At 42.5% G+C, this 22,844-nt stretch overlaps 1 protein-coding gene across 1 annotated transcript; it reads right to left on the reverse strand.

Moving 5' to 3' along the window:
• Nucleotides 1-99: 99 nt before the first annotated feature.
• Nucleotides 100-9,516, reverse strand: ZNF740 (zinc finger protein 740). Its single transcript, XM_006869976.1, has 7 exons — nucleotides 9,379-9,516; nucleotides 8,032-8,353; nucleotides 3,795-3,944; nucleotides 3,357-3,446; nucleotides 2,765-2,888; nucleotides 2,207-2,325; nucleotides 100-1,216 (listed from the first exon to the last, which is right to left on the reverse strand). The coding sequence occupies exons 2-7, from the start codon at nucleotides 8,038-8,040 to the stop codon at nucleotides 1,127-1,129; spliced, it is 582 nt and encodes a 193-aa protein (XP_006870038.1). The 5' UTR covers nucleotides 8,041-8,353; nucleotides 9,379-9,516; the 3' UTR covers nucleotides 100-1,126.
• Nucleotides 9,517-22,844: the final 13,328 nt, after the last annotated feature.

Raw genomic sequence — 22,844 nt, forward strand, 5'->3', positions numbered from 1 at the left:
AGGAGTGGCTGGTGAGCTTGAACTGCCGACCTTGCAGTTCAAACAGGCTTTGCAATCCAGCGCAGTAACCCACAGCACCACATCAGGACCCATAACAGTCATGTGAGGGGACATCAAATTCCTTTGTTTGTTCAACAGATGTTGCCCAACACTGGACATTAGTTGGGTTGTTCTAAGAGAGCACAAAGAGAGAACCCATTTTGACATCCATGACTCCTGTTCAACACCTCTGTGTAGCTTCAGGAGTCAATGGCACTGAGGTAGCCACAAACTATCTCCAAGATCAACTGCCCAGAAAGAAGAAGAAAAAGGGCTTTACGGACCACTCCCACCCAAGTTTCCTCCAAAAGGCACTTGAGCTGACCCCTTCAGGTACTCGTTTGTCATGAGCCATTATAATACCCATGGGCACAACTCTTGCTCAACCCGAGGAAATAAGAAGTACTTATCTATTCTTCTTAGATCCAGTTCTTGTCTGTTTCTCTCATTATTCTTCCTTTTGTCCCCACACAGTGTATAAGGAAGCCAAAGTAAGCTCAGCTGCCATCCCTGATCCTATTCTTCCTCAAATAGGAGACAGGTGCAGGGCTGTGGAATACTGAGGATCAACTGCAACTAAAAACTCAATTTTTGGGGAGGGCTGGGCCAGCCATTGTCCCTGCTTTGTACCAGCAATCTATGCCTACAGATTACCTGTATCCACAGTTTACCTGCTGAAATTGCTTTTGGATACACAAAAACAAGAACAAAACAAACAAACAATTAACCCCTTTCCCAATCTTTTCCTTTTCAGCTGCCAGCTGGAGTCCAAGGTTGTGGGAGTCACACTTCAGTCTTGGTCCTGTACCTTGAGTCCCCCTTTTATGGACCTCAGCCAAGGGTCCAAGGACTAGTTCCCTAACCCCGGAGTGCTGGAGAACTTCCCCAAGATACTCATAGTCTCAGGTTATTTACAGAACTGAGGCTTTGGGGCTGCTGTCCCCTGGTACACTCTTCTGGTCTCTTGGGTCCACTTTTCCTGCAGGGGGGCAGGTACAGATGGGATGGTGGTGGGACCATCGACCAGAGGGGCTGTACTCTTCAGTAGATTCTTCTGATCACTCCCACCACCTGGGGCCCCTTGCACCTATAGAGAAAACTGCCCGTCGGAAGTCTTCGACTGGCACCCTTGGCACATCCGTTTGTGTCTGAGTAATCGATCTGTCCGAGAAAAACACTGAGAAGAGAGGGAGGGGTAAGTACCCCACAAGAGAAATTTAGCCATCTGTTGGCACACATCACACTCATTTCCTCAGTTATGTACACAGATGACACGAGCACACAGTGGTTAGGAATGCAAGCTCTGGAACCAAAGAGTACTCCTAACTCCAGACTTACTTACTACTACCTATGTGGCCTTGGAAAAGTTAGCTAACAGCCCTGAACTGGTACACTCATCTGTAAGACAGGGCTAGAAGGAGCTACTCACAGCATGGCTTCTTTAGTCATTGAAAATTTACTGAGTATCTTATCTTGAGGCAGGCCCAGTTCTTGGTGCTGAGGATACAGAGGAGAATCAGCAGGACAAAGTCTCTGCCGTCAAGGAACTTTCTAGTGATTTGAATATTTGAAAGTGTGACAAAGTGGAGCAATGCTTGAGACCTACCTAGCAAAGCATCCTGGAAGTGTTAACTATTATCATTCCATCTCTTGTCCTTGTCTAATTTTGGTCCTGGCTTTTCCATTTTCATTACATTAGACACTGCCCCCCAGGGCAGAGATTCTATCTCTGCCTCCAAAGTGCAGTGCTGAGTTGGATTGAAACCTGGCTCTGGACCTTATCTGCTGTGTCTTTGTGAAAGGGAACCTCTGTGAATCTCAATTTCCCCATATATGGAATGAGGACAATGACAACTACCTTATAGTTGCTGTGAAGATGAAATGAAAAACTCTATGTAAAATAGTTCAACAGTGTCTGGCACAGGGTAGGGGGTTAAGTCTCAGAAACCCTATACATGGGTTGTGAGTCGGAACCAACTCCACAATACTTAACAACATCAACTATTATTATGATTATTCTAATGGCCCCAACCAGGGATCAGCTGCATAAGGATGGCAAGCTGCACCTAACTCTGAGGTGCAACCTGTATCAGGATAAGGAAGTCCCCATCAAGGCACAGAGTGGGAGCTGCTGTGTGGAGGTGCGGTGATGCTGAGGAAACCTTACCTGATGACATCGTTCACACTGGTAGGGCTTTTCACCACTGTGCACACGCTTGTGGCGCTCCAGGTGGTACTTCTGGATGAAGCGCATATCACATATGTCACACTCAAATGGCTTTTCACCTGGTCCAGGTAGAGAGAGAAGTGAGTATCAGGAGGCATATAAGGTAGGGAACTCATTTCTAGTATTTCCCCAGACACTTGAATTCTTAGCAATATGTAGACACCTGAGGAGTCCTGGTGTGGTGCTACAGAATAATCACTGGAGTGCTAACCAAAAGGTCAGCGATTCAAACCCATCCACCACTTGGAAACTCTAGACCAGATCGCTATGAATCAGAATTGACTCGATGGCACTTAACAAAGCTATAATAAATGGGGAAGGGACCTCAAAGATGCTGGTCCCAGTAGCACCAGACACAGAGCTATGCAATCTCTTTGCCTTATTCACGTATCTTTATCCTCCATTTTGAATATGTACCCTTTAAAATAAATCCAACTAGGGCTCTATACACACACATTCAACACAATGTTCTCCCCCTCTGAAATAGACAAGACTTACCAGTGTGAATGAGGATGTGCCTCTTGAGGTGGTAACTGCTCCTAAAGGCTCCAAGGCAGTGTTCACAAATAAAATTTTTGGGACTCTTTACTTGAAAAGAACCATTTTGTTCCACCACCACCACCTGGGGGAAACAACCAAGCATGTCATGAGGCTATTCCTCTGGGTTTTTTCTCCTGAAGACCAATCTACTCTGTGTCCTCTGTAAGCTGCTGGACAAAGGAACCCGTCTGTGACTTGCTCTGCTTTTCTATTTTGATTGAAGATGCTGTCATCTCCCATAGTGATTTACATTAAGGGACACTCTTCTGGAGGTGTGGTGGGTAAGCTGCCTTATCACACCCAACTCTCTGATGACCTTAAAGGGAGTCTGCCATGACCTCTGCTAAAGGATCCCATGCCTATCCCCTTCTTTCCCTTCAGAGTGGGAAGATCAACCACCCTGGTAGTTTCTGGATGAAATCAGGGTGATACACTTACTGGCTGTGAAGGACCAAATTGTTTAGAGAAAGTTCCAAGTTGAGTCACAGGGGGAAGAGGAGTATTACCCCATAACCCAACTGCACAAGTTGGGGATTACCCCATTACCTGCCTTTTTAACAGTCTTTTTTGAATGAGAGGCCTCAGCCAAGCTGTCATCATCTTTGCGGCTCCGGGACTTATCGCTGTTTTTTCGGTGGCCCTTTGAATACAAATCAAATCTAAACTCATAGTCCATCTCAGAATACAAGACAGGAAACCAGATGCTGCTTTCAGGCATACAATTATAAATGAGAGTAAACCACCTGCCCTAAGCTCTTAGAGAGAGTGCCCAATCATCTCCTCTCTATAAACCCTAATCTTAAGGCATGTAGGTTGAGAAAAGATCTTCATTAGCACTCTGAAGTAGTCACATTCATTTATTTCCCAGCTGGATCCCCCTTTCCCACGTCCCTATGTTGAAGCACTGCAGAATCAAAGCTTGGCATCTCCTGGCAAAGAACTTGGGCCACCCGACCCCCAGGCGCCACAATGGACTCAAGCGCTGTACCTGACTCGAGCACCTCAGCACATCAGGGCTACCTGCCCGCTCGCCATTCTCGGCCTGCTTGCTGGCAATCTGGCTCAGCATCATCTTCTTGCTGGCTGCAGTGGGAATCAAACTCACACCTGCTAGGCCTTCACAAGCCAGAAGACTTGCCTAAGTTGAAAGGAGATAAGTTGTCAGGTCACCTGGCAGGACAGGGCAAAAGAGGCTGCCATCCTATAGAATCACCTTTCACAACACCGAGCTCCAAACAAACGGCTTCTCGCCAAAAAGTTTCACTCTTCCAAATCCTGCTTCTTTCAAGAATTCTCATGAACTTATCTCACGAGGAACTAACGACTTCTTATGAAGTCCCTCATCATTTAAATACACATCAAGTGAATAATAAAGTATAGTTGACTCTTGAACAACAACAGCAACTAGAGGTGCCTATCCCCAGGGCAGTCGAAAATTCATGTATAACTTTTGACTCCCTCAAAAATTAACTACTCAGAGCCTGCTGTTGACCAGAAGCCTTACTGATAAGCTAAATAGTAGATTAACACATATCTTTAAAATTATTTGGATTATATATGCTGCACCCACAAAAAAGCTGCATTTTCAATCTGAGATAAAAACGTATTTCGCAAAAAGTGCAAGCTTTAGCAGTAACACACACACACAAAAAAACAACACACAGAAAAATGACAGCAATCAATTCTGACCTAACTGAATGTGAATGGATTAAACGCACCAGTCAAGAGACAGAATGGATAGGAAACAGGATCCTTCAATACGTTGTTTTCAAAAGACAATTCACAAAGATGAAGACAGCCTAAATGCCCATCAACAGAAGAATAGTTGAGCAAACTTTGGTACATACATACAATGGAATACTATGCCAACGTTGAAAAATAAAGATGAATTTGTCAAACACTTCATGACATAGTTGAACCTGAAGGACATCATGCTCAGTGAAATGAATCAATCACAAATGACAAACACTATATGAGACCAATGTTGTAAAAGGTTAAAAAAAGAAAAAACAAGGTTTTCTTGATATAAAAAACAAAACAACAACAAGAAACAATCTATGATGGTTATGGGGGGATTATTCAAGGGCTAGAGAGTAGCCATATGTTAATATGGGTGACATGACAGGCAATATACAACAAGAGGGAAAAGAGGGAGGTTAGCAGAGAAAAGATGAAGATAGTGGGAAACACAGGGAGGTGTGCAATAGTTAAATGAATAGAGGTAAATGTTGTTGAATGTTGGTACATGGAGGGGATTGCAACCAGGTAGTGAAGTGAAGTGTATGGTTTGTTGAATGTAAAACTGATAACGTTCCTGGCTCCTGCTCTGTAAACTTTCACCCAATTAACAATAAAAAGTTAAAAAAAAAAAAAGGTGCAAGATTTTTGCACCTCCTGTTGTAGTTGCAGTGATGGCTTCACAAAATTTTTTTTTACAGTGGTCCTTATACTGGTCTCACTTATTTTTAAGTGACAGGCAACCACAGCTACAGACCTCAATCTATGGTAGCTATCAAGCAATTCAACTTTTTCTTATAATGTCACAACTTTTCTCTGCTTCTTGGGAGCACTTCCAGCATCACCAGTGGCACTTCATATGGGTTCCATGGTGTTTGTTATTCAAGAATTAAGGTACTGCACTAAATTGCATACTGCAATATGCAATTTAATGGAGGCAAACTGCTCACTTGGAGAGAATTATCATCAGTTTTTTAAAAATTTGCATATAAATGGACTCATATAGTTCACATATGTGTTTTTCAAAGACTAACTGTATTATTGATGTGTCTATGTCATTGGTACTGTGCTAAAGTACAGTGTGTACGTATTATGTTTTACTTTGGAGATAGTTCTAGGCCTTAACAGAGTGGTCACTGAGGGTCTGTCTTATTGCTGACCCACTGAAATGGTAGATTCCTAGGATCCCATCCTTTTTCCCTTACCAAAGTACTCAACTTCAGAGCCCATTTCTGGTTGGCAAGCCTCACCAGTGCCAACTATATTGGGACGGGGAGGAGGGAAGGCTTCAAAAAGTTTGTGGAAAAATGAAATAGAAAGATAATGAATTTTTTTCCACAAACTTTTTGAGCCCCCTTGCATATTCTATGATCTCTCACCAATATGTCCAGTATTGTTGTTGTTAAGTGCCATCGAGTCAGTTCCAACCCATAGCAACCCTGTAGAGGGTTTCCAAGGAGCAGCTGGTAAGCTTGATCCACCAATCCTGCAGTTCAAATGGCTTTGCAGTCTGGTGCATTAACCCACAGCGCCACACCAAGTCTCATTTGCTAGTAAATGTAGGTCATTTTTCTCTTTACAATTCCCTAAGTGTTGTCAATTGCAAAGAATACATAACTTAAACCACTTGAAAAGATTTTGGAGTTGATTATGTAATTTCTCTTGACTTCCCTAGGCATTTACATATGTGTATGGTGTGGTGCTGTGGCTTAATGCACCAGACTGCAAAGCCATTTGAACTGCAAGGTCAGCGGTTCAAGCTCACCTGTCACTGCTCAGAATATACAGGGTCACTATGGGTCAGAAATGACTCGACGACATTAAAAACAATGTTATATCCACATTTCTTCAGTTTATGTGTTAAAATCACTACTAAAACAAGGAATGTTTAAGTAAATTTTCACTTTTCATCACTACAGTTTTCAAACTAATCTTGCTTAGCTAGGTTTAGAGATCATACTTTTCTTACTGAAACAAACTTTTAAGGTAACACTTGATCAGCAAAGTCCTAATAGTGACTTATAGAAAAATTCCTTTTCGTATTATCAGTATAACCTGGGACAAGGGTCTTCTCCCTGCTTCAGGGATTTCAGAGTGTTAAAAATTTTAGCTCTGCCCTTTGCAAACAGTGTTAATGCTGGGCATGTTACTCAACCTCTTTAAGCCTTAAATGCAAAATGCCTACTGTAGCATAGCCTCATAGGATCGAAAAGAATTAAATGAAGATGTAAAATGCGTAGCAATGCCTAGCACTAAGCTAGTGATTAGTAAAAGGCAGCCTTCTCAGAACAAGAGCTGCTATGAAGTGTGTTTCAAACAAAGGAAGAAGAAAGCGAAGAGCTCCTGCTCTGCATGGAAAGGAGGAAGCTGTGCATGCAGAGGCAGCTGGAAGAAAGCCAATTATACCATAATCAGCTTGCCATCCTGGTGAGACTAGTAGGGGAGGTTCCCTGAAGAGAGCTGAGAGCAGCTTTGGGGATGCATACACACATATAAACTATAATAGCTTATCTGGTCTTTTTGCTTCTCCAATCCAACTTCCAACCCCACAACGACAATTACCTTCTAAATACACTGATGTGCTATTTAACATTCTCCAACGTCCCCAGTCCCTAAAGAATAAAGTCTAATTCCTTAACAAGAAATAAACGGCCTTGAGTTAGTCTCGTGTTCCCTTCTCTAGAGACAACTCTCTCCTCTACTACTATCTGCATGTAAATCCTCTGCTCCACAAATAGCAAACCATTGACAGTTGCCCCAGCTGCATCATGTTCTCTCATGCCTCGAAGCCCCTGCCCATGCAGTCAATTCCCTTTTCTGCTTGCTTGTCTATGCATCCTTCAAGCCTCACTTTTGTCCGCTCAAACAGATGTAATCATTCCCTCCTTAAAAGTGTACATACCTCCATTATTAACCATTCCTACCTCTATTATTAACCATTCCTTCAGTCAACAGAGATTAACTGAGTCTTTACCACTAGCCAGCCACTATGCAAGGTGTTGTGAATATAAAGAAAAACAAACATACTGTCTCTCTATCTCCCATCCCTGCCAACTAGACTGGAAGCTTGCTGGGGCAGGGACAATGTCTTAATTTAATTAATTTTTATATCCCTAACATGATGTTTTACAAATAACAGCTCAATAAAATCCTGCTAATAAACAAACAGAGCATTCACCAGACTTTCTTCAAGCCTCTTAGCACTTAATGTACCAAGTATAAACCGAGTACATGTTGCTTTGCAAATGTCCCATCAGTGCCTGTGATACAATATAGCCTACCTCCTTCATTAGAGACTGGAAGCTCCCTGAAGGCAGGGGCTGTGTGTGGCCTGTCTCCTTTCTTTCCTCTAGATCTCCCCCTGGCGCTTAATACAGAGCTTGGTTCACTGGGGTTGGTCAATACGTTGACTAAGGCAGCATTCAACAGTGAAACTGCTAACATGCTTCCCAGTGATCTTGAAGTAGGATGATGCTAGAGCTTTTTACCTGAGCCATGCTGATTTCTCACTTAATGCAACCCCAAAGTTCAGGAGTTTCTTGATCCACTTTTCCTTAAGACACTGTTGTTTGGAGAACTGTCACCCAATCACTGTAACAACTCCTTTGTGTCCTTTCAGTCCTGCTGCCATATTGAACTGCCTTTGCTTTCAAATAGACCTTTTTAAGTGTCCTCCAAATGAAAGATAGATGTTCGAAGAATTCCTGGACTCTGCTTGGCTCCTTGTCTATTGTCTGAGGAAAAAGAGTCTTCCAGTTTTGGTTTTCCAGCTGAATTCTCTCATTGAGGCTCACAATGTGTTTCAGAAACCTAAAACCAGAAAGGGAGATGAGGCCATTAAGAGCAGATGTAACCTGGGGGTGGGTGGAGGAGGCTGAATTTTTTTGCAGGATGGCTTCTGAAGCTCAGAAAGTGATCATGAGTCAAGGAGTGTTTGTTTCTTTTCCTACGTCAGTAGCTGCGTGGTTCTTTAAGATAAGCGCTGGACTGCTAAACACAAGGTTGGCAGTTCACGCCCACTAGTCACCTTGTGGGAGAAAGAGGCTTTCTGTTCCCGTTATGACATAGCCTTGAAAACCCTATATAGGGTCGCTATGAGTCAGAATCGTATTAACTGGACAGTGCGTATTAACAAGTCCGTAGAAGAAACAGGTCTCTAGGACAAGGAGGAGCGGCCAAGAAGAGCAAACGTAACTGGAACGTCTTATGAAGGAACACTGCCATGGAGCAAGCCCTTGGATTTGCTGAGTTAAGCATGGAAGAAGGGGGCGGAGGCCCTGTGAAGCTTTTGTGCCAAGTGGGCTGGCCCTGGAAACTAGCACTCTATATAGGAGGCCGGGAGAACTCAGGAGCAGAAAACTTGGGGGCCATCAACGGGAGCCTGGGTGGCATGCAGAAACTGAACTGACAGTGTGTGCCCCGGCTGGCTCACACGTGCGCGTCCTCTAAGTCTGCCTGAAGGCACAGAAACACCCTGCGGAGGTGGAGGGCAGGGAAGCGAAGCTCGGAGCAGCGCGTTCCTTCCCTACTGGAAACTAGGAGCTGAGCCTGCGACACCAACCCGGAGAAGCGTCGAGGAGCGCGAGGTGCGTGCTCGCGCCCGCGCTCCCTCAGTCAAGCCCCCTCTCCTGGGCCAGAGACGCGGGCGGACGCACAGGCTAGAGGCGGTGCGCGCGCGAGCGCGGTTCCTTCCCTTCCTTTGGCGAGCCCCCTCCCTTCGCCACGCGCCCCTCCTCTCTTCCCCTCCCCCTTTCCGCGCGGCTCCCCGCGGCCTGCGAAGTACTGAAGCGCTGCCGTCTGCCCGAACGACACAGCTCCTTGGGGCGTGCTCCTACCTGCCAGGTGCAGCCTCCCACTGTTTCCACCGCCACGCAGCGCCTCCTCCAGGCCCCAGCACACCGTGCCAACCCCGCGGCCGCCGCTGCCCCCGCCGGGACGAGGCAAGTTTACAAACACCAACCCGGGGCCCGTTTCCCCGGAAGCACTTCCCCCTCCCCCTCGTCCTCTCCGCTGAGCAGCAAAATCCACTTCCGGGCTCGGGAGTCTGGGCGGGCGGGGGCAGCTTGAAAGGGGGTGAGCCTGGGGACGCAGGGAGGGGTGGGTGTAGCTGGTGAATGGGCGGCGCCGGCGCGGGGGAAGGACGGCAGGTGGGTGGGCCGGTGGGACGGCGCGTGCGCTTCGACGAGGGTGAGCCCCAGCGGCCATCTTTACTGAGGGCAGGAACGAGGGTCTTGAAATAACCATGTACAGTTTCAGAGGGATTGTTGGGTGAGTTGGTTAAAACTTGAAAAGCAACTTCACGCGCCCTACGTCATGAACGTTATTCTGCTTGCTTTTTAACTTGTATTCCAAGTAGGGCCAGCGTAGTTTGCACCCTGCCTTTTCACGGAACTTTGCCAAGGTTGTGTTCTCCCTCAGGCTTTCCATCAGGCCCACGTCTACAGGTTCTGGGGTCGCCTTGCTCTGAATACTCAACTACTAGTCTTTCCCTGGAGTCCTGGTGTGACGCTGAGAGATAATGCGCGGGACTGCAGGGATGGTTTGAACCACAAAATGCGAGTTTCAAGCTAACCAGCTGCTTCTTGGAAACCCTATACAGGGTCACTATGAGTCAGAACCTACTCTGACAGCCCTTAACACCAACAGTCTTTTCCTAGGTAGCCTGAAGCTGCACTGCTTACATTTTTGCAGTTGTTTGTGCACCCCAGGCCTTTCCAGTTATCGTTCCACCACTCCTTTCTTTTTCCCAGCGTCTAACACTGGCTCTTTGCTAGGAAAAGGCCAAAGTTTGTCCCCCCCCCTCAACCCCCTCCCCGGACTTTATTAGGAAAATGGAAACTGGAGCCTTTCTTCAAATTCTATCCCCCTTTTTAGCCATTAGGGAGGTGTCCTGGTAAAGATGGATTTATGCAAACTGCACTTGATGGCAGAAGAGTAGACTCCATTCAAGTCTCTCTGCTGTGGGAGAAAAAACGGTGATACCAAAAACTGAAGTCATGGATTTCCAACCATTAGAAAAAAAGTTTATATAGCAAATTAGTTCCCATTTAATTATTTCTACACAACTAGTTCCATGATATTATTTACGCTTTTCATCATGTATTAAGATTTTCATTATTTCCAATTTTTCTGTTGTTCCATGTCCATTAATCTAGCTTCCCTGTCCAGCCTTAGCTTTTCATCTCTGTTTTAGGGTAAATGTCCATTTGGTCTTATAACTTGGTTATTTAAGGAAGCACAGTATACATGGGTGATATTATTTCTTTTATAAACCAATTGTTTATTTTATAATTTGATATATTATATGAAGAAAGGTGACCACCAGCACTGTCTTTAGTTCCAAGTTCAAAGGGTGCTTTAGGGTACTTGTCGCTGGAGTTCCTCTAGTCTCTATTAACACACTAGTTTGTTGTTGTTGTTAAGTGCCATCGAGTTGATTCCGACCCATAGTGATCCTGTATAGGGTTTCTGAAGAGTGGCTGGTGAGCTTGAACCGTCTAAGTCTGGCTTTTTAGTTTTTTGGGTTTTTTTTGAGGAATTTTGAGTTTCGTTCTACTCCCAACTATTTTTTGTACGTAGACTATTTCTTTCAACATCTCACATTTTGCATCATTGAAACAAGTTCCTTGTGCCATCAAGTCAGGTCCAGTTCATAGTGACCCTGTATATAATTTCTGAGGAGTGGCTGGTGGATTTGAAATGCAGACCTTGTGGTTAGTTGTTGTTGTTAGTGCCATTGAGTCGATTCTGACCCATATATAGGGGTTTCCAAGGAGCAGCTGATGAGCGTGAACCACTGACCTTGCAGTTCAAATGGCTTTGCAGTCTGGTGTGTTAACCCACAGTGCCATACCAGTCCTCTTGTGGTTAGTAGTCCAATGTTTATCCTACAGCACCACACTAGAATGTCTATAAAAATATGTTGTTGTTGTTAAGTGCTGTCTAGTTGGTTCCAACTCATTGTGATCCTGTATAGGGTTTCTGAGAAGTGGCTGGTGAGTTTGAACTGCCAACTTTGCAGTTCAAACCAACCTTGCAGTCAGGTGCTTATCCTACAAATGAGTATAAATTAGAAATTTAATCCCACCCACTGCCATAGAGATGTATATTTGTGCCCATTCCAAAAATAGGTTCCCCATCAGAATGCAGAAATCATCGAAAATACTGTTAATATCACATGCAAATAAAATTGTGTTGAAGATAAAACAGTTGCAACAGTACATTGACAGGGAACTGCCAGAAATTCAAGCTGGATTCAAAAGAGTGCATGAAATGAGAGATATCATTGCTGGTGTTAGGTAAATCTTGACAGAAAGCAGAGAATACCAGAAAGATGTTTACTTGTACTTTATTGACTATGCAAAGACTTTCGAGTATGTGGATCATGACAAACTATGGATAACATTGTGAAGAATGGGAATTCCAGAATACTTAATTGTTCTCATGAGGAACCTGTACATAGACCAAGAGGCAATTATTTGAACAGAACAAGGGAATACTGAATGGCTTAAAATTGAGAAAGGTGTGTGCCAGGGCTGTATCCTTTAACCATATTTATTCAATCTGTATGCTGAGTAAGTAATTGGAGAGAGAAGCTGAGTTATATGAAGAATGTGGCATCAGGATTGAGAAAGACTCATTAACAACCTTTGATATGCAGATGATACAATGTTGCTTGCCAGAAGCCAAGAAATCTTACAGTATATACTGATGAAGATCAAAGACTACAGTAGAAGATACAGTCTACAGTATGAATTACACCTCAGTGTAAAGAAAACAAAAATCCTCACAACTGATAAATGGAGACTAGATTGATAAATGGAGACTAGATTGAAGTTGTCAAAGAATTCATTTTGCTTGGATCCACAGTCAATACTCAAGGAAGCAGCAGTCAAAAAAGTAGATGACGTATTATTGCATTAGGCAGATCTGCTGCACAAGACCTCTTTAAAGTGTTAAAGAGCAGCAAACACAGCTATAAATGTGGTGGAGCATACAACAGGCAAAATGAGGAAAACTTCTTAGATATTATCAAACATCTTAAGGCAATGAGTTGGTGGTGGGCCTGGGGATTTAGGACCATAGTCTCCGAGATCACCATGATCAATTGGCATAACACCGTCCACAGAAAGATGCTCACCTGTGCTTTATTGACTATGCAAAGGCTTTCGATTGTGTGGATTATGGGCAGCATTGGGTAGTATGAGCATTCTGGAACACTTAATTGTGCTCTTGAGGAACCTGTACATAGACCAAGAAGCAGTTGTTCAAATAGAACAAGGGAACACTGAATGGTTTAAATTTAGGAAAGGTATGCTTTAGGGTTATATTCTTTAACCATACTTATTCAGTTTGTATGCTGAGCCAATAATCCGAGAAGCTGGATTATGTGAAAAAGAATGTGGCATCATGATTGGAGAAAGACTCATTAACAACCTGTGATATGCAGATGTGATACAACCTTGCTTGCTGAAAGTGAAGAGGGACTTCAAATACTTAACAGATAAATAGCAAAGACCACAGCTTTCTGTATGAGTTGTGCCTCAATGTAAAGAAAATAAAAATCCTTATCACTGGACCAATAAATAACATCAAGATAAATGGAGGAAAGATTGAAGTTGTCAAAGACTTCATTTTGCTCAGATCAATCATCAACACTTATGGAAGCAGCAGTCAAGAAATCAAATGACGTATTGCATTAGGCAAGTCTGCTGCACAAGATCTCTTTGAAGTGTTCAAGAGTAAAGTGTTAGTTTGAGGACTAAGGTGTACCTGACTCAAGCTATGTGAAAGTTGGGCAGTGAATAAGAAAGACTAGAAGAATTTATACATTTGAGTTACAGTGTTGGAGGAGAATATTAAAAGTATACTATGGACTGCCAAAAGAACAAACTTCTATGTTGGAAGAAGTACAGCTAGAGTGCTCCTTGAAGCCAGCATGGCTAGAATTTGTCTCTCATATTTTTGTACATATTATCAGGACGGGCCAGTCCTGGAGAAGGGCATCATGTTTGGTAAAGTGGAGGGTCAGGGAAAAAGAGAAAGATCCCCAATGAGATGGATTGGCTCAGTGACAGCAGCAATGGGCTCAAGTGTAGTAAAGACTGTGAGGTTGGCACAGGATTGGGCAGTGTTTTGTTGTGCTTAGTGTCGCTATGAGTTGGTACCAAATTGATGGCACCTAACAACAACAAGGAGCTCTGGTAGCGTAGTGGTTACGAATTGGGCTGCTAACCTCAAGGTCAGCAGTTCGAAACTACCAGCTGTTCCACAGGAGAAAGATGAGGCTTTCTGCTCCCGTAAAGGTTTACAGCCTCGGAAACCCTGTACAGGGTCACTATGAGTCGGAACCGACTCCATGGTACTTAACAACAACAGCAGTCTACAAAGACAATGTTCTGTATCCTACTTTGATGAGTAGTCTCTAGGATCTTAAAAGCACTTAATGTCCACCTAAGGTACAGCTATTGGTCTCTCTATGTGCAGAAAAAAGAAAGAATTGAAGAGGCTTGGAATCAATTAGTCCAATGGACTAATGGAAAAATCAATGGACTAATGGAAAAATTAAACATCAGTCCTCTCATCTCTGAGACCAGAAGAACTAGACAGTGCCTGGTTACCACTACCATGTAATCTACTCTGAAAGGGTTCACATTAGAGGATCCTGGATAGAACGGGTGAAAATGTGGAACAAAATTCAAAATTATTTAAAAAAAACAAAACAAAAATAAAAACTGGACTTACTGGTCAGGAAGAGACTGGAGGAACCTGAGACTTTTGCCTTTGACCACCCTTCAGGTCTGGAAAGGAACTCATGTTTTGTGGCCCAATTTTCAGCCAAACAGTAAATAGATATATATGGGGGGACAGCAACAATAGGAAGGTAGTATGCGAGACAGCAGGATAACTCTTATTACATGGAGGAGATTCCAACCATTGGCATGAAACAAGGTATATAATTTGTTGAATGTAAAACTGTTGATTTTGTCTGTAAACCGTCACTCAAGTCACATTAAAAAGTTATTTTTAAAACATTGTTAAGGAGCAAAGATTTCAGTTTGAGGACTGAAGGGTGCTTGACCCAAGCCATGGTAATTTTCAGTTGCCTCATAAGCATGTCAAAGTTGAACAATAAAAGGAAGACTGTAGAAGAATTGATGCATTTGAATTATGGTGGTAAGAACAATATTGAAAGTACTGTGGACTGAGTCCTGGTGTGGCACTGTAGGATAAGCCCTGGACTAACTGATAACCGCAAGGTTTGCAGTCCAAACTTTCACCAGCTGCTCTTGAAAACCGTACAAAGGGTAGGTAGCTGAGTCAAAACCGGCTCTATGGCACTTAAAGCAATAACAATGGATTGCTGGAAGAACAAATAAGTATGTTTTGGAAGAAGTACAACCAGAATGCTCCTTAGACGCTAGGATGGCTAGACATTGTGTCTCAGACTTCGGACATGGTATCAGGAGGGATTACCACCTGGAGGAAGCCATCATGCTTGGGCATAAACATAACAATTGTGAGGATGGCATAGTACTGGGCAGGGTTTCTGTTGTGCTTAGGGTTGCTATGAGTCAGAACTAACTCGACAGCACCTCACAATAGCCTTCCAGTTGATTCCAACTTATAGTGACCCTAAAGGAGCTCTGGTAGCGTAGTGGTTATGAATCGGGCTGCGAACCTTAAGGTCAGCAGTTCGAAACTACCAGCTGTTCCGCGGGAGAAAGATGAGGCTTTCTGCTCCCGTAAAGATTTACAGCCTCGGGAACCCTGTACAGGGTCGCTATGTCAGAATCGACTTGACAACACTTAACAACAACAACGGGCAGAATACAACTTTTCCTTAGGATTTTCACGATAAGCAGACAACCTTATCTTTCTTTCATTGAATAGCTTGGTGGGATTGAACTGACAACCTTGCAGTTAGCTTAACCTTAACACTGTGCCACCAGAAAATTAATTAAACTCAAGTTGGTTCTAACTCACAGCCCCCTGTGTAATGGGTTTCTGAGACTAAAATTTTGTGGGTGCAGACAGTTTCAGCTTTTTCCCTTGGAGTAGTTGGTGGATTTGAGCCTCTAACCTTGCAATTAGCAGCCCAGCGCCTAACCCACAATGCCACCATAACTCCTTTAAAAAAACTAAAACCACCCATAATTATAATACCCCAAATAACCAGAGTTAATATTTTGAGATCTTTTCCATTCTTTTCAGTTTAAAAAAATATATTTTAAATGTGTATACAATGGAAAGGGGAATGGGGAACATGGGGTTTCTTTTTGGAATGATGAAAATGTTGTGGAATTAGTGGTAAATAATGAACAACTTTGTGAATACACTAAAAACTGCTGAACTGTATACTTTAAAAGAATGAACATTATAGTGTGAATTATATCTAAGTCTGCTATTTAAAAGAACGTATGTAGATATATTCTTACAGTATTACAGATAACATGTTCTTATATTGCTGAATATTTCAGTGTGGTTTTGAAGAACAAGGACATTCTTTTATAAAACCATAGTACAATGACCAAATTCAGAAAATTTAACATTGATAGGCTGCTACTGCTTATAACATCATCCATATTCAGCTTCTACCAATTGTTCGAATAATGTTCTTTATGTTGTTATTGTGTTAAGTGCCATCAATTGGTTCTGACTCATAGTGACTCTGTGTAGTGGTTCCAAATAGCAGCTGGTGTGTTTGAACTGCCAACCTTGTGGGTCATGGTCCATTGCTTTATGGTATCCACACCAGGAGTCCAATGTTCTTTGTTGTTGTTGTTAAGTGATGTCGAGTCTGTTCCGACCCATAGCGACCCTGTATAGGGTTTCCAAGGACTGGCTGGTGAGCTTAAACTGCCAACCTTGCAGTTCAGATGACTTTGCAGTCCGGCACATTAGCCCACAGAGCCACACCAGGACTCCATGTTTTTCTTAGTAGCCTTTATTCTTCCTTATCTAGCAATCTGTCTAAGACTATGCATTGCATTTGATTATAATATTCTCTAGTCGTCTTCTATTTGGAACAGTTCCTCAGCCTGTCTTTCATTTTCATGACATATTTTTTGTGGGTAAAGGCTAGTTGTAAATCCTGGTGTGGTACTGTAGGATAAACACTGGACTGGTAACCACAAGGTCGGCAGTTCAAACCCACCAGCCACTCTTGGAAACCTATGCAGGGTCACTGAGTTGGAAGTGACTCAATGGCACACCACAATAAATAATAACTGATTAGTTGTAGAATGACCTTCTTCAGAGAAGAATAAACAAGCCTGTGTTGGAAGAAGTGCAGCCAGAATGCTTTTTAGAAGCATATGCTGCAAATCTATCTATGAATGTGGTGGAACATACAGGGGGCAAAGTTATGAAAACTTAGACCTAACCAATACTTTGGAGAAATGAGTTGCTGGTCCTGGAGGCTCAGGACCATAGTTTTGGGGGACACCAAGACACCATAGTTCACAAAGACAATGTTCTGTGTCTTTGAGTACCATCTGGGGTCTTGAAAGCTTATGTGTGACTGGCTATCTAAAATGCACCTATTGGCCACTCCCCTGCTGGTTCAAAGAAGAATGAAAAAAACTATGATGTATGGAAACAGTTAGTCCAGTGAATCCAGTGTATATAGTTTCCACTGTCTGGAGACCAGAAGAACTAGATGGTTCCCAGCTATCACCACCAACTGCTCTGAAAGGGATCACATTAGAAGGTCATGGATAAAAATATGGGAAAAAGTGGGAGGAAAATATGGAATTAAACTCAAAATCATAAAAATCAGGTGTAGTGGTAGGATAGAGCATGGGTAGGGAACCTTTTTTCTGGCAAGATTTCATTTGGATATTTATAGCATCATTTGTGGGCCATACAAAATTATCAAATTAAAAATTAGCCTGTTGTAATGTGATGACTGGAACTGCGGTTGCCTTGGCAGGGCCAGACCAAATGATTTTGTAGGTCTTATATGGCCCCAGGGCTGAATGTTCCCCACCCCTGGGATGGAGGCTGATGAAACCCCTGTGACTTTGACCGTTAGTTACCTGTCAGGCCTGTAACTGAACTTACCCCCGTGACTCAATTTTCAGTCAAATGATAGGTCTAATAATACTAGGAGGTATGCACTTCTTAGAATTATCAACTATTTGAGATCAGAAGGGCAATATTTACCTAAGGCCAAAGTTCAGAAGGGTTGGGAAAGAAGGAGGAATGGAAATGGTTAACTCAGGAAGGAAGTAGATAAGTGATGCTACATTGTGGAGATTGTAGTCAATGAATGACATGAAACAAAATGTGTTTGAGTTATTGAATAGAAAATTGATCAGTATTGTAATTCATAATAAAAAGTTAAATACAGAGCTAACCATATGATCAGCAGTTCTACCCTAGGCTTGTACTCAAGAGAAATGAAAACAAATATCCACACAAAATCTGTATACAAATGTTCATAGTTACATGAATCATAATAGACAAAAAGTAGAAACAAATGTCTGTCAACTGATGATAGATAAATGTACATCCATACAATGGAATATTATCTTACCATAAACAGGAAGTAGTGATATATGCTACAACATGGATGAGCCTTTAGAACATGGAGTCCAGGTGTAGACCAGTAGAATAAACACTGGACTGCTAATTGTAGGTCAAACCCACCAGCCACTCTTCAGAAAGCCTATATAGAGTGGTTATTAGTTAGAACAGACATGATGATACTTAACAACAACAAAAACAACAAGTAAAAGAAATGTATCACAAAAGATCATGTATTGTATGATTCATTTTTGTGGAATGTTAAGGCAAATGTTTAGAGATAGAATGATTAGTAATTGCCAGGAACTGAGGGCAGGGGGAAGTGGGGAGTAACTGTTAATGAGTTTCTTTTTGGGGTGATGAAAATATTCTGGAATTAATGGTGATGATTGCATAACTTGTGAATATACTGATTTTTGTGTACTTCCGGAGTTATCTTTTATGGTATATGCATTACATCTCAAGAAAATTGTTATATTAAAAAAAGAAAGTTTTTTAATGTACTAACATGGTAAGATCACCCATATATTGTTTACTGAAAAAGTAAGTTGCAAAAAGGGATTATGCAAGTATGTAATCTTTTTTGTGAAGAAGGAAAAATGAAAATACATATTCACATGTTAGCACTTGCATTAAAACCCTGAAAAGTACCCAAGAAACTAATAAATTGGTTACCTGTGGAGTGGGGGTAGGGTATGTGGAATGGGGTAGGAATTGGGTATTTCTTTATATTAATATTTTACGTTGTTTGATCTTTGGATGTTGTGAAGGTATTGCTTAATTAAAAATTTGAAAACACTGAAAGGACTGTGATGAAGACAAATAGCAACAATGATCTAAAAACAGCTGATTGTTGCTGTTTATTAATTCAGGCCCTGTATTAATTGCCTGCCTCCTAGTGACCCTGTAGGAAAGAGTAGAACTGCCCCGTAGTGGTTCCAAGGCTGTAATTCTTTGTGGAAGCCAACATCTTTCTCCTATGGAGTGGCTGGTGGATTCTAACCATTGACCTTTTGGTTAACAACCAAGTGCTTATCCACTGCACCACCAGGGATCCTTATATTATCTCTAGTGGCCACCAGAATGCTTGGCTATAATCTATGGAAGCAGATTGCCAGGGCTTTTTTCCATGGCATGACTGGGTGGGTTTGAACTTCTAGCCCTTATTAGTTTAACGTTTAAATACAAGCCATATGTGCCACCCAAGGATTGAGCACTGATAAAGAACTGACTTTCTTATACTCAAGATCTGGGCTTTTTTCCTGTTTTATCCTGATTAGTTCTTTGACTACTTTGGTTCACCACTGGACCAATAAACACCATTCTTATCAACGGAGGAAAAATTGAAGTTGTCAAGGACTTCATTCATTGGATCAACTATTAACACTCATGGAAGCAGCAGTCAAGAAATCAAACGACATATTGCATTAGGCAAATCTGCTGCACAAGACCTTTTTAAAGTGTTGAAGAGCAAAGATGTCAGCTTGAGGACTAAGGTGTGCCTGACCCAAGCCATAGTATTTTCAATAACCTCATATGCATGCGAAAGCTGGACAGTGAATAAGGAAAACAGTTGAAGAATTGATGCATTTGAGTTATGATGTTGGAGGAGAATATTGAAAGTGCCATGGGCTGCCCATAGAACCAACAGATCTGTGTTGGAAGAAGTGCAGCCAGAGTGCTCCTTGGAGGCCAAGATGGCCAAACTTCGTCTCTCATACTTAGGATATGTTGTCAGGAGGGACCAGTCTCTGGATAAGGATATCATGTTTGGTAAGGTGGAGGGTCAGAGAAAAAGAGGAAGACCCCCCCAGTGACATGGATTGGCAAAGTGGCAGCATCAATGGGCTCAAGTGTGGCAATGATTGGCCCAGGATCGGGCAGTGTTTCATTCTGCTGTGCATAAGGTTGCTATGAGTCGGTACTGACTTGATGGCACCTAACAACAACAACAACAACAACTGAGGAAAAGTTTCAGGGGCAGAATCACCAATTAGGGTTTGCAACCACTGTGGGTCCACTGAATGTTGACAGTGGATTATATCAGAGCAACCTACTTTGCAAAAACATCCTCCGTTATCAGATTTCCTTGATCCTCTTGCCCCTTCACTGAGTGACCTTGGTGATCCCCAGGCCTTGATACGTGCTCCCTCTCCTTGGCTATCAGTCTGCACATTCCCTTCCTTGGGGGAATGGAGACCATCATAAAGTTTCAACTGTATCTTGACTCTCAAATCTGCACTTTAGCATCTTATCAGAATCTGGCCCTAACCTCCCATGTGTCGGTAGCTCCAGGAGGCCTCAACTTGCATAGACCTTAATGCTGTATTTCCAAGAAATAACTTTTAGTTTCCATCCAGCTACCCCTTTCCTTGTCCACCCCTCCCCCACCTTTAAAACTTGTTATTGTGAATTGAATAAAGGTTTACAGAACAGATCATCAGTTTTACATTGAGCAAATCATATACTTAGCTTCATTACAATGATTGCAATCCCCTCCACATATAGTTATAGCATTTACATTATATTCACTTTAGCTATTGCATTCCTCCCTGTGTCTCACGCTATCTTCATCCTTCCTCTGCTAACCTCCCTCTTGTTGTTGTATATGGCCTGCCCTGTCACCATGTTAATATGTGTCTACTTTCTGGCCCGTGAATAATTTTCCCTCCTTCCCCAACCATCATAGTTTCTCTTATTAAGAAAGTTTTTTCTTAATTTTTTATAACATTGGTCTCAACATTATTTGTCCTTTTGTGATTAACTAATTTCACTCAGCATAATGTCCTCCAGATTAATTCATATTGTGAGGTGTTTTGCAGATTCATCATTATTCTTCAATGTTGGGTAGTAGTCATTGTGTATGTACCAAAGTTTAACCATTATTTGGTTGATGGGCATTTAGGCTGTCTCCATCTTTGTGGTATGTGTTTTGTAGGCAGCATATTGAAGGATCCTGTTTTCTTATCCATTCTGCTCTCTTTCTCTTGACTGGTGCATTTAACCCATTTACATTCAGTGGAATTCTTGATAGGTATGAATTGATTACTGTCATTTTACTGTGTGTTTTTATGTGGTGTTTCTGGTTTCTTTATTTCATATAATTTTCTGTGTTGCGTTTGTGGGCTTTCTTTTCAGTTGTTTTAATGTTTGCTGAATCTTCCTGATTTTCCTTTTTTATTTTGATGTGCAGGTGTATTAATTTTCAGGGTTGAAAAAAGGTTGTTAAGTGTTGTGGAGTTGGTTTCAACTCATAGCACCCTGTATAGGGTGTTTGAGGATTCAAATCTTCATGGGAGCAGAAAGCCTCATCTTTCTCTCACAGAGTGTCTAGTGGGCTCAAACCATGTGGTTTGCAGTCCAGTGCTTACTATTAAACTTTTTTCCCTATTTAAAACTACCTGTTTTATCTTGAAATCTATTTGATTACCTTGATTTGAAGCCACTCCAGTGCGTTTCACTTTCCATTCCTTGAAGTGGAGGAGAAAGAATGGAACAGACTAGAGGAGAAAGAATAAGCAAGCAAAAACAATGAAGCAGCAAAAGGAAACAAAACAGTGCAGCTGTTGGACCCAGAGAGGAGAACTCACAAGGTGAATGTGGGAGAGATGTGGTAAGCAGAGTTCCAGGCTCTAGATGGAGTTCCTTTTGGCCTTGGTGTTATCTAAGTTCAGGGCACTCAATTCATGGTGGCCCTTGATGGAGCTGCTTTCATTGTCTGTTAGTGCTACGGGGCAGCTGGGGGCAGCATAAACTGGTTAAGTGCTGGTCTGGTGGCTCTTTGGGTTCTGTAGGTCTATAGCCAAACTGGTCTGAATCCAGGCACCAAATCGGCGCAGCCAGCTCTCTCTTCACACTAAAGTGACTCCATCTAACTAAATCCCAGAGAGCAGGGTCTGCCTCATGATGGATGAGGGTGGGAGTTGGCCACCCCTCTGGTCATCAGGGGAGTGTAGGGAAAAAGAAGGAATCACACCTTTCCCGCCGCCTGTGTGACTGCTTTGCCAGGCAACTTTCTGTTGCCAGACTGCTCACAAGATGATTGTGCAATATCTGGCCAGCTATTCATCAGTCAGACTACTCTCTCACCGTCTCTACTTCTCTAACCTTTCCTCTGAAGGACAGAGTTCCAGAGTTTTCATCTGTGTCTGTTTAATTTGGTCTTTCTGTGGGTTAGTGCGCCGGACTGAAAGCTGTTTACACTGCAAGGTTGGCAGTTCAAGCTCACCAGCTACTCCTTGGAAACCCTATACAGGGTTGCTATGGGTCAGAATTGACTTGATGACACTTAACAAAAACATCTTTGTGGTTGAGGGTCCATGTAGTGGGTCTGCCTATTCTGCCATCTTACAGGAAGTCCATGACCTATTTCTTTTTGCTGCACTATCATTTTTACAGTCATCCAGACCTGACACCCTAGGGTCATCTTTGACTCTTCCTTCTCCTCTAACATACAGTCCTTAATTTTTTAATTCAGTATAATCTAGTTAGTGACGAAACCTGAAGATTCTTATATCTGTCCTTTCCTACTAATGCCACCTATAGTCAAGTATGGATCACTTCTTGCCTGGTTTACTACAACAACCTGGTAATTCTTCTGCATTGTTTCAGTTGTCTGAGAGCAGCAGTTTCATCATGTCACTCCTTGCCAAAAAATTTTTCAGTGACTTCTCATTTTCTGTAGGATAAAAATTCAGATCCTTGGCCTGGCTGACCCTCAGACTACCTAGAATCATGTGCAGCTGTATCTTCCCCATTTCTGCTCCCATAT

This window comes from Chrysochloris asiatica, unplaced genomic scaffold, assembly GCF_000296735.1.
Source record: "Chrysochloris asiatica unplaced genomic scaffold, ChrAsi1.0 scaffold00138, whole genome shotgun sequence".
In the NCBI taxonomy this organism is placed as follows: Eukaryota; Metazoa; Chordata; class Mammalia; order Afrosoricida; family Chrysochloridae; genus Chrysochloris; species Chrysochloris asiatica.